Consider the following 14,059-nt stretch of genomic DNA (forward strand, 5'->3'; position numbering starts at 1 on the left):
CATGATACGCACACAAACAGTGTGAGTGGGTAGGAGAGGAAGTAAAAGAAGGGAGTTGCAGTATGTGGCTGCATAAGCATATGAAAGACATTTACAGTCCCAAAATGTTAATCTGACTCAAGTGTTTGCTCGCTGTATAAATTTCCTATGAATTACTCGACTTTAAGACTCAAGGATTTTGCTTCCCGCAATGGAGGACTTTTGTTTTTCCTTCTGTTCATTAAAATTGCCTTTCATGAATCCAAAAATAAAGCTCACAAAGTCTGTGATTCAACCCACATGCAAATGGATGGTGAGGAAAGGATCCTGGCGCTGCCAAGTTAGGAGGAGAGGTCACAGGGGGTGCACACTTGACCACATGGAATGCATTATGGGGCCTAATGTGGGAGGAGGAGAAGGCGGTTGGCACAGGGATTAAGGAATGAGAGCATTAAGCTGTGACGTTTGTAACGTTCTGTTTATGCAGGCGTAGGAGGCGGTGCCGCAGTCCTAGGGATGCTCTCATCTTTGATTCAATAGTGACCTCAGCTGCTCCTGCATGGTGCTGAGGAGACAGTGCTGCAGGGTATGACATGGATGACCCAGTAGGGGACATTCAAATCTTTGATATTTCTCTCAGTTCCTCACTGTGGCTCTAAGGCAGGGGTGAGCAGAAGGTAGTACAGGATATTCTGGTAGATTTCCGGGTGATTTGAAGGTTTCTGACTCACTGTTGTTTAACAATAGTAACAATTCGTGTGTGGGAAGTGTTTGTTTATGGTACTCGGAACAAATTTCTTGGCTCGGGATTCTCTAGTCCTAAGTGTGCATGCTTTGTACCTGGCTCCATTTGGTGGATCTGGGAGTTCTAGTCCCACAAAATTCTAGTCTGCCCTGTATCCTCCTGGCTCCACATTGTGGCTCATCCTGAACGTTTTGCTGGAAAAAAACGTTGGGTGCTTTTAGAGAAATGCTTCTGGGCATCATAATGCTTATGGTGTGGTATGTCCATATCCAAATACTTGTAAATCCACTCTTCAGCTCTGTAAAACCTTCTCTCCAACTGTGTTGGACAATGCAAGCTTTTCATTTCTCATCTGTGTCTAGTGTTCCCATGTACTGTTAAGCTGTCCCTGCCTCCATCTTGCTCGTGAAACGTTGCACTGGACTTGGGGATAAATGCTCTCAATATTTATTGTACATGGAACTCTGGGGATCCTGTATCTTAAACAGCAACAGCAACGGAAGTATTGAATTGTTACATGGGATAGTTCCAGAAATATTTATGCTGATTTGACCTCTTTTTCTTGCAGTTGCCTGTCCTGTGTGAATGGATTCTTCCCTTGCCATTGGTGTAAATATCGTCATATTTGTACCCACAATGCCGCTGACTGTTCCTTTCTGGAAGGGCGTGTCAACATGTCTGAGGTAAGTTACCAAGACTGCCTTTGCAACTCTGTATTGTGGATCCTCTCGTTTCTCCCCCCCATCCCTTTTTTCATAACAATGCTACATACGAAAAGACCTGTACCATTTAAAAGCATCTGATCCAAGGCTCAGGTAGTAAAAAATAACACCACCCTGTTTTGTACTGTGGTAATTTGTATATGGGGCTTTGTTCTGGGCATCACTGTTTAAAAATGTGGAAAATGATTTAAGAGAGCCACAAGGGTAAGAGAGAATATAAAAGGCAGGTCATACTGGGAAAGTTGATGGCTTTTTTTGATTGCTTATTTACTTTCCATACCGCTTAATATATTAAAAGTATCTCCAAGTGACTTACAGAATACTGAAGCAACAACAGACATCTTAAACAAAATATTACAAATGCACAGTTACATATTAAAACATTACATTAATACAAAGTTACTGATATATCTCAATCAGTATCAATTCATTTTCCTTCAGACGTTCCTTCTCAGCCCCCTGGGTTCTCTCCCAGGATCCAGGCAAACACTCAGCTCACCCACAAAAGTCTCACATTGAGAAAAGTTCCTGGAAACCATGACTATCACCCTAGTTTCTCACTCTGCACTTGCTTGTTATGGGCAGGTATCAAGGTGGATGCTACTTCCTCAGCTATGTCTCATTCAGCTGCACTCTCCACACCCAGTTCCAGGTGCAGCAGGTTTGTTGTGTTTCCCAGGGGGTCCAGAGGAGGGGAAAGTGTCCCCCTCCATTCACAGCTCTTTTTTCACCCTCTGTCCTCTCCTCCTCCTTCAGATGCTTGAAGGACCTTGGTATGTTTAGCTATGGAACAAGATCGGAGAAAAGGCTTGGAGGTGTGGAAAAAAGGTTAACAGGCTTCTTTGTGGGAGAAAGAGAACAAATAATTGTTCATTCTGTTCACTTCTGTGAATTGTTCTGTCTGTGATAGTATAAGAAGTAATGGTTTAAAAGTATTTTGGCTAATCTACAGGAAGACCTGCCTGGCTGAAATTCCACAGTGTAAGAAACTGTCTTGGAAACTTGGTGGAATTTTCTCTCTTTTGAAGTTGTAAAAGAAAGGCTGGACAGGCATTTAGTGGAGCAAAAGAAGACAGACCTTAACCTACTCTCCATGTTAATCAAGCATCTTGACCCTTTATGGAAGCAAGTCCCATTACTTTCCAATGAACTACTACATGTGCTTAGAATAGCATCATAAAACTTCCTTAAATCTGATACAGAGAACAGGTTAGCAAGTCATGTTGTGCCATTGTTTCTCATGACTTGCATGAGCTGGAACGAACTTGTGCAAGCCTTGGGCTCACATGTCATACAACCTTGCTCCTAGCACCAACTCTTTTTACTTGCTACATGGTTGAGAGGAGAGCTTTCAGCAGTGTGGCTTTACTTTCAGTTAATCTTGGTGTGCTGTTGCCTGTGAACCAAGAGTCATGGTTTATAACAAACTCTGGTTAGTTTAGCAAGCCAGCTTCACAATTCATGGTTTAAAGTTATCTTGCTTTGAAACTGTTCAGAGTTTGTTATGAACCAGAATCCCTTGTTCACATGCAATGATGAGCCAAAATTCATTAAAAATGAAAGTACAGTGGAACCTTGGTTCTTGAACCCTTTAGTTGATGAAGAAATCAGCTCCCGAACACTGAAAACCCAAAAGTAAATGTTCCGGTTTTTGAATTTTTTTTGGAAGCCGAATGTCTGATGTGGCTGTCAGCTATTGTTTCTGGGGTGCCTGCACCAATCGGAAGCTGCTCCTTGGTTTTCAAACATTTCGGGAATTGAATGGACTTCCGAAATGAATTAAGTTTGAGAACCAAGGTTCCACTGTAAATGCTGCCAGGGGCCTCCTGCTCTCCACATGAAAGGAGAAGGGGGAGAGTGTATGAGCCCAAGACTCATTCTAGCTGTAAACTATGGTTTGTCATAGTGGTGACATACTTGCAGTCCCTGGTCCAGATATGGCCCCTAAGGCCTCCCAAGACATTTTGCTTTCAGTGGCGGTAACAAAAATTAAAGGCATAATGAGAGCAATACAGGGCATGTAACTGTCAGTGGCTGGGCTTTGTAGGGATTACAAAGGGCCCTACAGTTTTCTAGGGTCTCTGCATTGAGCTGCTGCTGCTTTCTACTGCAACAAATGCTTCTGGAGCACTTGGAGATTTCTGTAAGTGCTTGGATGATATCACTGCTATGAGCATCACTGAGGACAGTGTTATGCAGAGGTTCTCAATGGAGCATTAGTAAGGAAGGTGCCGTTTTCCTCCTCATGACTCTCAGACCAGGACCATGATGGGGAGGAAATTTGAACAATGGTCACCAGTGAGAGGGAGAGCTGCAACACAGTGAAGTGGGGGAGGTGTTGTCACCTCATGGAGAGGCTTTTAAGCTTCAAACCCAAAGGCTGATGTTCAGAGAAAGAGGAGAATTTCAGTTCAGAGGTAGTAGAAAAGGGCCCCTACAGATGGTGCTTTAGAAAGGGAATTGTAGACTATCAATTGTACTGAAGTGGTTGCCATTCCACCCTTCTCCTTATGCCCCAGGCAGGGGGAGCAATGACAATTAATTCATTAATGTTTAAAGGTAGTGCTGTGGGGGAGAATAATAATTGCTACAGACCATTAAAGTCAAGCAGTATTAGTTTTTGGTGACTGTAACAAACCATACCAGGGCAATGAATTAATTTCAATTAATGTTTTAAACATTAATTCCAGTTAATCATATGCTTTAATAAGATTTTCAAGCTGGCCTCAGTCATGTGCACTTTACACTTCAGCCACACCAACTTGGGCAAGTGGTCCCCAGAAGGTTTGCAGTGGGACGGCGAGGCCCTTGGACTGGAAACGTTAGCCAGGCTGTTCAGAAGATAAGGGCCTGGCTTGTGAGACCTTTGTGTGGCGGGATGCTCTGGAAACTTCAGTGGAGAGAAATCTTTCCGCACCAAGAGGATTTTGCTTCTTCACCCTTTTTTGATTTACCCTGGTTGCACAGTCAGTCTGCAAGCCATTAAGAGAGAAGCCTGCGGGCCAGAATGTCTGTTTCCGATAGGTCACTGTTGCACTCACTGGGGTCCTTCCTTCCTCTTCCTGTCTTATCTTTATTAGTCTGTCATTTCAGTCCTCAGGCACATCTTTAACTCCTTCTCTGCTGCATTGATTGAGTGTTCCTCCAGTAAATCCGAGTTATGATTGCGACAGATTTTTCAATTGTTTTCTAAGCTACCTTGCAGGTGAGACACATGGAGATTTCCACAGTATATATGGTGAATCCTCCAGTGTCCTTAAGGATGACTTTAATGTAAGAGCTGAGGAAACCACCCATTTCCTAAAATGCATACTTTATTTCATTTCTGATTTGGTTCATGTGATGTGGAGTTTGAATTGTCAAGGAGAATCAGTGATTCCAAGTGACAGATCACCTGCCCTGCAGAAATGAGCATTTGTATCCTGAGTGTCAATTCTTAGAGGCAAGGACAGAGTTTCGCTTTTAGATTGCAAAGGAGCAAGGAGTGCTAAAATAATACAGTGCACTGGCTAATGAACTCAGGGCAACAGAACAATCTCACTGTGTGCCTTTTTGTTGCAATGAGGTGTTTTTAGACAATGTAATGTAATGTAATGTAATGTAATGTAATGTAATGTAATGTAATGCATGCTCCCAATAAAGTAACCAGTTACTGGCTTTTCTTGCATTTGCTCTGGAGGATTACACATTTTGAAGATTCCTTGTATAGCAGCAATTCTTGTTATTCCACAGTGGCTAGTTGTCTGTCTAGCTACTATGAGCTGGGTGAGTAGTGAAGGCAGGGGCTGTCAACTCTGTACAGTGTGACATCCCATGTTGAAAGAAAATAACTCCCCAGGAATGAGGTATAATTTGAGGTAGAGTAGCTCCGGAGTCTGTTTTCAATTCCAGTGTTTAGTTCTTGGAAAGAATGAAGTTAGAAAGAGAAGTAAAAAAGAGAATTGTTTCTAACATGTACAGAGTTCCTTTCTGTCACCACTTGCTGACCACAGCCAGCCTCATATGTTTAGGATCAGGGTGACACAAGTATTCTGAGACAGACTTAAACCCCAGTTTGTAATTATTTTGGAAATTAAAGGCATTCTGTGAACACCTACTGAATGTTTCAGTTAAATTCTACTGCCTGTCCAAAACAGTTCCATCCATCCTTCTACTTGGTTGATTTTCTCAGGGGCTTTTGCCTTTTGGGGAAGGCATCATCATAATCATCATCATCATCATCATCATTATGAGCATTTAAATAAAATGAAGTTGTAGAGGGCTCTCTAAAATATAGTTGAATGCATATAGAGAACTTTGGTGCATTTGGAGTCAAAGGTGATCTGGTAGAGAGCTGTGATCAATTTATCAGGGCTTAATTTTTAATCATATTGCTGCTGGAGATAAAGTCTTCCTAGAAGGCAGGCCTCTTTCCCCTCTGATTCTAGATATGTGGGCACTGGGGTTAATAACTGAACAATGAGTGAAATGTATGTTTTCATACATTTCATACAATGAGTTTCATGTGAAGAGCATAGATTCATGTATGAAATTATGTTCTCCACATGTTCTAGTCATGAATCATGGTACTGAGAACATACCTGAGAGTTAAGCCTTAGCCAAACCTGGCTCAAGGCAAGTGCCTTGTTTCATTAAAGGGTAACATGGTACTTGATCATAACAGGCATTTGTAGCTAATTTAGATATGTTAATATTCTGATTGTGAGATCTGCTTTCAAATTGGAGGCTAAATCTAAAATGGTGGTTGATGAGAGATGTTGAAACATGAAACACTCTGTCTAGAGAAAGTAGTTCATAGCTACCTGTGATGCTCAGAACTGTTTCACTTAGAGGTTAGGGTGTGTTAAATATATGACCCCAACAAAGATGTACAAAGGGGGAACTATGGACAAAGAGAGGATGCAGGATGGATTTGCAGAGCCTTGATGTCAACAACTGCAGCTGCAGTTAGGTGACCTTTCAGACACCTTCTTTTGGTGGTTCCAAAGGCCAGTATGTGATGTCCCTGATAAACGACAGGGCTATTTTTGTGGTTTCTGCCTTGTAAATTATCACCTTCCTCCATAAGTTAGGCAGCACGCACTATTTCAAACAGTTTTCTGCCTTTTGTTGGGTGGGATGAGGGGACAAAAACCACCCCCTGAGTCTCAATGAACCAAGGGCAAACTGAGAACAGGTAGCTATGTTGCCATCCGGCAAACCGTATTTGGAAAATACTGAAATTCATATCTAACTCCTATTGTGAAAATGAGTGTGCCCTTGGCAGGCTCAGATGACCATAAAATCCACCTCTGCCTCCACAGAAAGCACTATGGACAGACCATAAACAGTGGCACAATATCTTAAGAGGCATTTTGCTATTCAGCCCTGTCAGCAGAATGCAAAAGGACTTGTGTTCTTCAAAAGGACTTGGTGGGTCACAAAGGACTCCTGTGTCTAATCCCTAGAGAGCTCACATCACTCAGTGGCTCTTGCCCTTTAAGAGGCCAGCAGACCTCGCTGCCGCCGTTCTGTTTCTTTTTTGCCGCAACAGAGAAATAAGGACACCCTTCCAGATTGTGTGTGTCAGAATACAGATTGATAGCAATTGCCCTCCACTCTGGTGGAGGGAACTGTTATAAGTCAGGAGTGGGGAAAACGTTTTCAGCCCAAGGGCCACATTTGCTTCTGGGAAACCTTTTGAGGGCCACATTCCAGTGGTAGTGGGTGGAGCTAGAGGCAAAAGTAGGTGGAACATTTGATGCAAATGTTACCTTGTGTGGTAGGCTAGTACCTACACACATTCACACACCCCTCTCTATCCATAAAACCAACAGGCACAAGCAGAATTCAGAAACATCCTAGCCTGACAAAAACACATTTTGTGTGTGTGTGTGTGTGTGTGTGTGTGTGTGTGTGTGTGTCTGTGTGTGTGAAGCAGGACTAGTGAGAGACTTCTGAGGACCAGGTTTAACCCGCAGGTTGGAGGTTTATAACCCACAGTTTATAAAGTGAGAGTTTTAAAAAAATGGATCTTGTTGATCCCACTAAGTGACAAAGAAATTTCTCACGCACACTATTTCCTTTTCTGACCCTCTTGTATGCAGTGCAAGATATGCCCAACAGGCCTTTTATAGGGCTAATTGCCTGGTTTCAGCTAGGTGACACACTTGGCAATTCAAGCAAAGGAAACACCTCTTCTCTTCCCAGTAAGCAAAACTTCACAATTCAGCACAGAGATGGGAAACCCATGGCCCTCCAGAAATGGCTGGACTCCCAACCCCCATCAACCGCAGCCAACATGGCCAGGGATGATGGCAGCTTGTAATCAAACCACGTGTGGAAGTCCACAGTTTCTCCACAGTGGATCTAACATCTTGACCAGAATGAAATGGAGAAAGGTTGCATTCTAGTAACTTTGCACGTTTCACTGGCTGCCTAAAAGTACCCCCTTTCCCTTTTCTCTGGGCTTACAGAATACATTATGCTAGCACAACAGCCCTTCCCTCATTTGTAAGCATTTCCCAGCTGTCCTGTTGTATTTAAAGGAGATGGGGGGGGGAGGTTATGACCCCTAAAGAAATCTTAAAACAGTACTCTTATGAAGGCCAAATGCCCAGGGCTGTTGTGCTATAGAAATGAATGCTCCTTAATAGCCATTTGGCTAAAGACATTTCAACAGAATCTTCTTCAGTGCCTGATAGTTCTACTTAAAAAGAAAATTACTTTTTGTCATATAGAAATACTATAGTTCTTAACCTTAACTCTTATTTTTTATAAGCTGAGCACCTTCAAGGATAAGCTAAAACATTTAAGTTATTTTGGGTCCATAAATGCCAGTTCCCACCTTTTCATAGGTACTCATCTTTCCTTTCTCTGAGAAGTTTGAGTCTGGACTCATCAACGCTTAGCCACAGACCCTTCTTGGAGTGCCAGCAGTCATAAAAAGAGCACCTCTGAACACGTGCAGAACTCTTTCCCCCTCACTGCAGCAGAACCTCACAGTTCTGCCAGTGAGGTTTGAGTCCTTCTATGTCATTTTTAAAAAAGGTGTGTGTATCAGCAGCTGCATCTCTCATCTTTCTCCTCAGACCTCCTCCTTCAGTCTGCCCTAAACTCCTATGCACTTTTTAATCTCATTTTAAACCTTTCCAGCCATTCTGCATTCTCATGACTAACACATATTCCCCTCTGGCTTTGAGTACGAAGCAGTCATGTCCTTTGGGCTCTGCCTCATATTAGCTCCTAGCACTTGTTTGTTTTAGGTCCTCTGCTTTCATGGATTACTCTGGACAAGGCCTTTTGTGCTGTGCTGCGCTACAGCCAGCTTGACAGCTCCCGTGTTGCATTAGATGAATCCCGCTCTAATCTTTTGCTGTGAGTGCTGGCATAGCGGAGGTGCCCTCAGCTGTATTTTTCACTTCCTTCTCTCCCTGTGTCATTTCCCACTGTGACTCCTGTCTCGCAGCCCCTGCAGGCTGATGAGTGTCGGGCTCCACATCGAAGAGGTCGAGCTTCCAGCAACGAACAATTAATTCCCCTCCACCCCACCCTTTATCATCTCTGGGAGTTTGGGCCCTCCAGGAAAAGGAACCATGGGAGATTGGCAGTTACTCATCCAGCACCCACCCACCAGCAGCACAGTTTCTTTTGCAAGGGCTGCTTACGTGGGAGGAAAGAGGGATTTATCTTATTTACGACGGGTCAAACTCTGTCAACTGTTATTAAAGGCAGAAGCTGTTGCTGGTGAGCCTGATCCTGTTGACCTGGGAAGAAATGGATGAGCAAGACAAGCGGGGCATCCCTTTGTACCCCCAAGAGCTGAAGGAGTAAGCTTGAGAAACAAGAAGACACTCATCAGTATGGAGACTCCAATGTCTGTAAACTGTGAGACCAAAAGGCTGTGAAACAAAAGAGAGCGGTAGACTTTGAAAAGCCCTTAGCCTTGAATGGCATTTTAAAAAAAGAAAATGCCATTAAGCATTTATGTTTCTTTTACTCTGCCCATGTTGATGAGCGTTCATATTTATTGGCTGCTAGATGCGGAGTACCTGAAACAGGAAGGGGAGTCACAGCTAGCAGGAGTGGCATAGTGTCACATTTTTTAAGCAGTTTGTAAGAGCTGTTGGGGGCATCCTTCCCCTAAAAAAGAAAAGAAAAAGCCAAATCCTTGCTCCTGTACCTTCAGGGAATGGGGAAAGGGGCCGTAGCCTTGGTAAACTCTGAATCCACAGGGTAGGTAAAGGTAAAGGTACCCCTGCCCGTACGGGCCAGTCTTGACAGACTCTGGGGTTGTGCGCCCATCTCACTCAAGAGGCCGGGGGCCAGTGCTGTCCGCAGACACTTCCGGGTCACGTGGCCAGCATGACAAGCTGCATCTGGCGAGCCAGCGCAGCACACGGAATGCCGTTTACCTTCCCGCTGGTAAGCGGTCCCTATTTATCTACTTGCACCCAGGGGTGCTTTCAAACTGCTAGGTTGGCAGGCGCTGGGACCGAGCAGCAGGAGCGCACCCCACCGCGGGGATTCGAACCGCCGACCTCTCGATCGACAAGCCCTAGGCGCTGAGGCTTTTACCCACAGCGCCACCCGCGTCCCTCCACAGGGTACAGGCATACAAAAGAAGAAGTGTTGAGATATATAGATATATAGAGAGGTGAATGGTATAGTGGCATGCAAAAACAAGCAGGTGTAACCTAGCTTGGAAGAACATATATAGTGATTGAATTCTTTTTCTTCTAAGCTGGGGCAGCATGTATGGCCCAAGTCTTTCAGGAAGACTCAACACAGGGAAGAAATAGCAAGCAAGCAACCTTGGCAGATGTAATTCTAAACCTTATGTAGCTGAAGCAGTGATCAGTGCATGACTGTGGCTGTATGCACATTCCCATTTACTCTGCATCCAGTGTGCTCCCATTGCTGGTTGGGGAAGCAGTGTTCACACACACCTATCCTGCGTCTGTCCTGTTTTTTCTTGAAAAATACTGCATTTTGATGTGTCTCCCCCTAAAACAACTCTGATCCAAATTGAGAAAAAGCACAACTTAGCTGCCTTTTAAGCTGTGAACACCTTATGTCTACTCATGCTCAGTTGAACTTGCCCAATGGGCAGCGGGGTGGGAGTAACAGCCTGATCACCTCCATTGTCTTTAACAGAGGTGTGATATGCAGCAATCTGCAGCTGAAGATTTTCATCACATTGTGTTAAATTTTTATTCCTCCTCAGCCAGTTGCATGATGTTTGGAGAAGCCTCCTCTGAACCTGCTTCCTTCCTCTTTGGATACTGCCTCTGCGGTTCTTGGTTCTGGAGGGAAGCAGAACAGACAAAATGCCATTGGACTTGATGTTCTTATTGGCCCACTGCTCTGGGTGGAACAAACAGGCCTTGGCTTTTACTCAGCTTGTTTCATGTGGCTTCCAAAGAGAAGTGGTTAAAGAGGGACCTCTGAATGTGGTGAGGATGCCAACACACTCCCCTTTTCAGTGCCTCTTGCGTACGTTTTGGGATGGGCTGGGGCCAGAGATGCATCCTACCCTTTGCATCCTACTATTCGTTTATGCATGTTAGATTAATCCTTGGAGCTATTTTAGGCAAGCCTTGGTCTGGCTAAATTGCAAGCTTGTCTGTGTCTTGTGGGTTTTGGCCAGAGAGGTGTAATGGAAAAATCCTTTAGTGCAGCGCCCACACAGGCTCTTAACCCTTTTTTTTAATAGTTTCTCATTCATTGTCTCTCAAATTTCTGCTGGGAACAAAAACAGATAGCAAGCAGTAGTACGTGGAAGCTTTTTCTTGCTGCCTGTGGGAAAGTTAAAACATGCTCATGTGAAGTCATCCAGGAACGTTCTTCTTCATTTCCTAATTCCACAGATTCTTCATTTTTTAAAATAATTGCTGTTCAGTACTGAATTTCCCAAATTTCAATTTTTTTAAAAAATTAAGACTTTTGCATGACAACGGAATGTGATTGGCTATTATAGCAAAATGATCTGCTAATTAAAAGCATGATTTGAGGAGGTTGAAGGTAGGGTGGGGGAGTGTTTGATGTTGAATAGATGAGCACGTGCTTTGAAGGCAGATGCTTACTGTGGAGAATTTCACCACTGAGTCTGTTCAGCTCTCCTTTACTCTGGTTCCCCCCATAGGTGAGCAGTGGAGAGCACAATCCTATGCATGTATCTGAGGCAAGCCTCTTATTGGTTCACTGGGGCTGACTCCCTTGTAAATTTTCATAAGATTGCAGCCTGAAAGTTCCTATCTTTCAATCACAATTTTGGAATAATCGATTTCATGGGTTGTGCTTAACTAACATTTACTCAAAATAGGCCCATTAATAGCCATTACTAACTTAGGTCTGTTAGGTCTACTCTGAGTAAATATTAGTATTCAGAAACCTATTATGCAAGTTAACTGAGCTCATTCGCATGTTTTCACTTACAGAAATTTTGGCAAGGGTTTTGATTGTGGACAAGAAATGTAAGAGTTGTTTGGCATTATTTAGCAATAAGGGAAAGACAGGGGATGGTGAGCATGGGTAGAGAACTCCGATTCCTAAGGATACCTTTCCATGATCCCCTAAAAGGACACCCCACTTTTCACTTTTTAAAAATGTTCTTCTCTTGCAAACTCCTGTTCACTCAGAGATCTGTTAACCACAGACCCCAAAAGTTGTGCGTTAGTTTTTTGCACAGAGCGGAGCCCTCCCATCTTCTCAGCTGTTTCACACAGGTGCAATTTTGCTAAATCAGGGATGTCCTTTAAAATGAGGGACATCCGAGAAGAGACCTCAGCAGATGTGATGTAGAGGCTTTCCTATTTATCTCTGAAATAATATGGCCTGACAGCTTGCTTTTCGAACTGGAGACTGGCATCCTGTGTGCTCAGAATTAGTTCCAAATTCCGTTGCTTGCAGTATCCATGAACGTACATGCTGAAAATATGCAGACCTGGCTAAGGAGATGACAGACGTGTGGAGTATGGGTAAGGGAGCGTCCTCATTAGTCCTTGGAATTGGCTGCTCCGGAAGAGGGAACAGCTGGGAAAGGCCTGGCCAGTGTCAGAGCCATTTCTGCTGTGTAGCTCCCAGCCCAGCATCACGAGTGCGGAGCCATGAGACTCTTTAGGAAAGGCTCCTTAGCACCAGGTGTTTCCTGTTTTTGAGCGGGGCAAAATTGTTGCTGGATGACACATGGCTCCCTGTAGACGCCAAACATGTGACGTAGCAGGATTGAGCAGGGTCTGTCTCAAAAAGCCAGTCAGCAAAATGTGTGCATGTTTTGGGAGAGAGGCTCTTAGCTCATGTCCTCCATTTGCTGTGCACCCACGTTTTGTATCCGCATGCTGGGTGTGTCCTTTCAGGCACTCTGTGTTTTGGGCTATAGTATTTAGGCATGTAGAGGGACGCGGGTGGTGCTGTGGGTTAAACCACAGAGCCTAGGACTTGCTGATCAGAAGGTCGGCGGTTCGAATCCCTGCGACGGGGTGAGCTCCCGTTGCTCGGTTCCTGCTCCTGCCAACCTAGCAGTTCGGAAGCACCTCAAAGTGCAAGTAGATCAATAGGTACTGCTCCGGCGGGAAGGTAAACGGCATTTCCGTGTGCTGCTCTGGTTTGCCAGAAGCGGCTTAGTCATCCTGGCCACATGACCCAGAAGCTGTATGCCGGCTCCCTTGGCCAATAAAGCGAGATGAGCGCCGTAACTCCAGAGTCAGTCACAACTGGACCTAATGGTCAGGGGTCCCTTTATTTAGGCATGTGCACCTAATCTGTTTGCCCAGGACGCCCCAGAATTAGTGGATTTGATTCCCAAGGAGGACAAAGAGTTTTATTTCCTGTATGTCAGTGAAATCATGGAATCTTTGGGGGGGGGAATTAGTGCAACTCACCTTCTTAGAACCTCAAAAACCCAAGAGAACTTGAAACCTCAGGGTGTGGGTATGTGTCTCCTGTACTGCTTTGAGTTTGTGGTTTAATCCAGCGAGCAAAGCAAGTATTGTTCAAGGGTTAATGAGCTCCCATAAAGAACTTTGAGGTGTCCTGTTTTTGTGTAGTTGGAAACTGTTCCTGGAATAGACACACCCACTTCTGCTGTTCCTGCCTCTGTTACAAGTTTGCTTACTGGAATTGGTGCTGGTGAGTTGGGCTGGGGGAAAGAGCTGGTCTGCCCCCTGTTGGAGTCTCTGGTGAATGTGTTTGCAGGCTCCTGAGCAAAGTTTCTGATCCTACCACTGTTTGCTTCAAAACATGTTATTCTCCACCCTTTCCCTGTTATTTAAAGCAGGGATGCCTTTCCCCCCCCAGGCCCAGTTTGACTCGCCTGGGGATTGCATCAGGCTATTGTTGCCAAAGTGGTACCCTCCTGGGATGCAGGGCTGTTTTCTTGCCTGGTCCTGTTTATTTTTATTCTCTCCCTGTGCTCTGCAACCTGGCTTTGGGGAGGTCAGAGTTGTCCTCTTGAGAGCAGCAAGGGATGCTGTACAGAGTTTTATGTGTCTGCTTTGCTGGGGTGCTGAACAGCCACTCACTGAAGGAGACTGCGAAGGTTATGCCATGACTCAGGTGCTAGCTGAGCTCTTGGCTGGGTCAGCAAATAAACCCAGTCTCTGTCAGGTGCAGCTGCAACCTTTCCATCATGCAT

The 14,059-nt window shown here is 44.5% G+C and overlaps 1 protein-coding gene across 4 annotated transcripts in view; it reads left to right on the forward strand.

Moving 5' to 3' along the window:
• Positions 1–14,059, forward strand: part of PLXNA1 (plexin A1) — a 296,620-nt gene that overhangs the window by 184,853 nt on the left and 97,708 nt on the right. For all 4 annotated transcript variants that reach the window (XM_053378005.1, XM_053378003.1, XM_053378006.1 and 1 more), the window contains exon 9: positions 1,293–1,407. In XM_053378005.1, coding sequence (XP_053233980.1) covers positions 1,293–1,407 — 115 coding nt within the window. The remainder of the gene's footprint in view (positions 1–1,292; positions 1,408–14,059) is intronic.

This window comes from Podarcis raffonei, chromosome 2 (assembly GCF_027172205.1).
Source record: "Podarcis raffonei isolate rPodRaf1 chromosome 2, rPodRaf1.pri, whole genome shotgun sequence".
Lineage (NCBI taxonomy): Eukaryota > Metazoa > Chordata > Lepidosauria > Squamata > Lacertidae > Podarcis > Podarcis raffonei.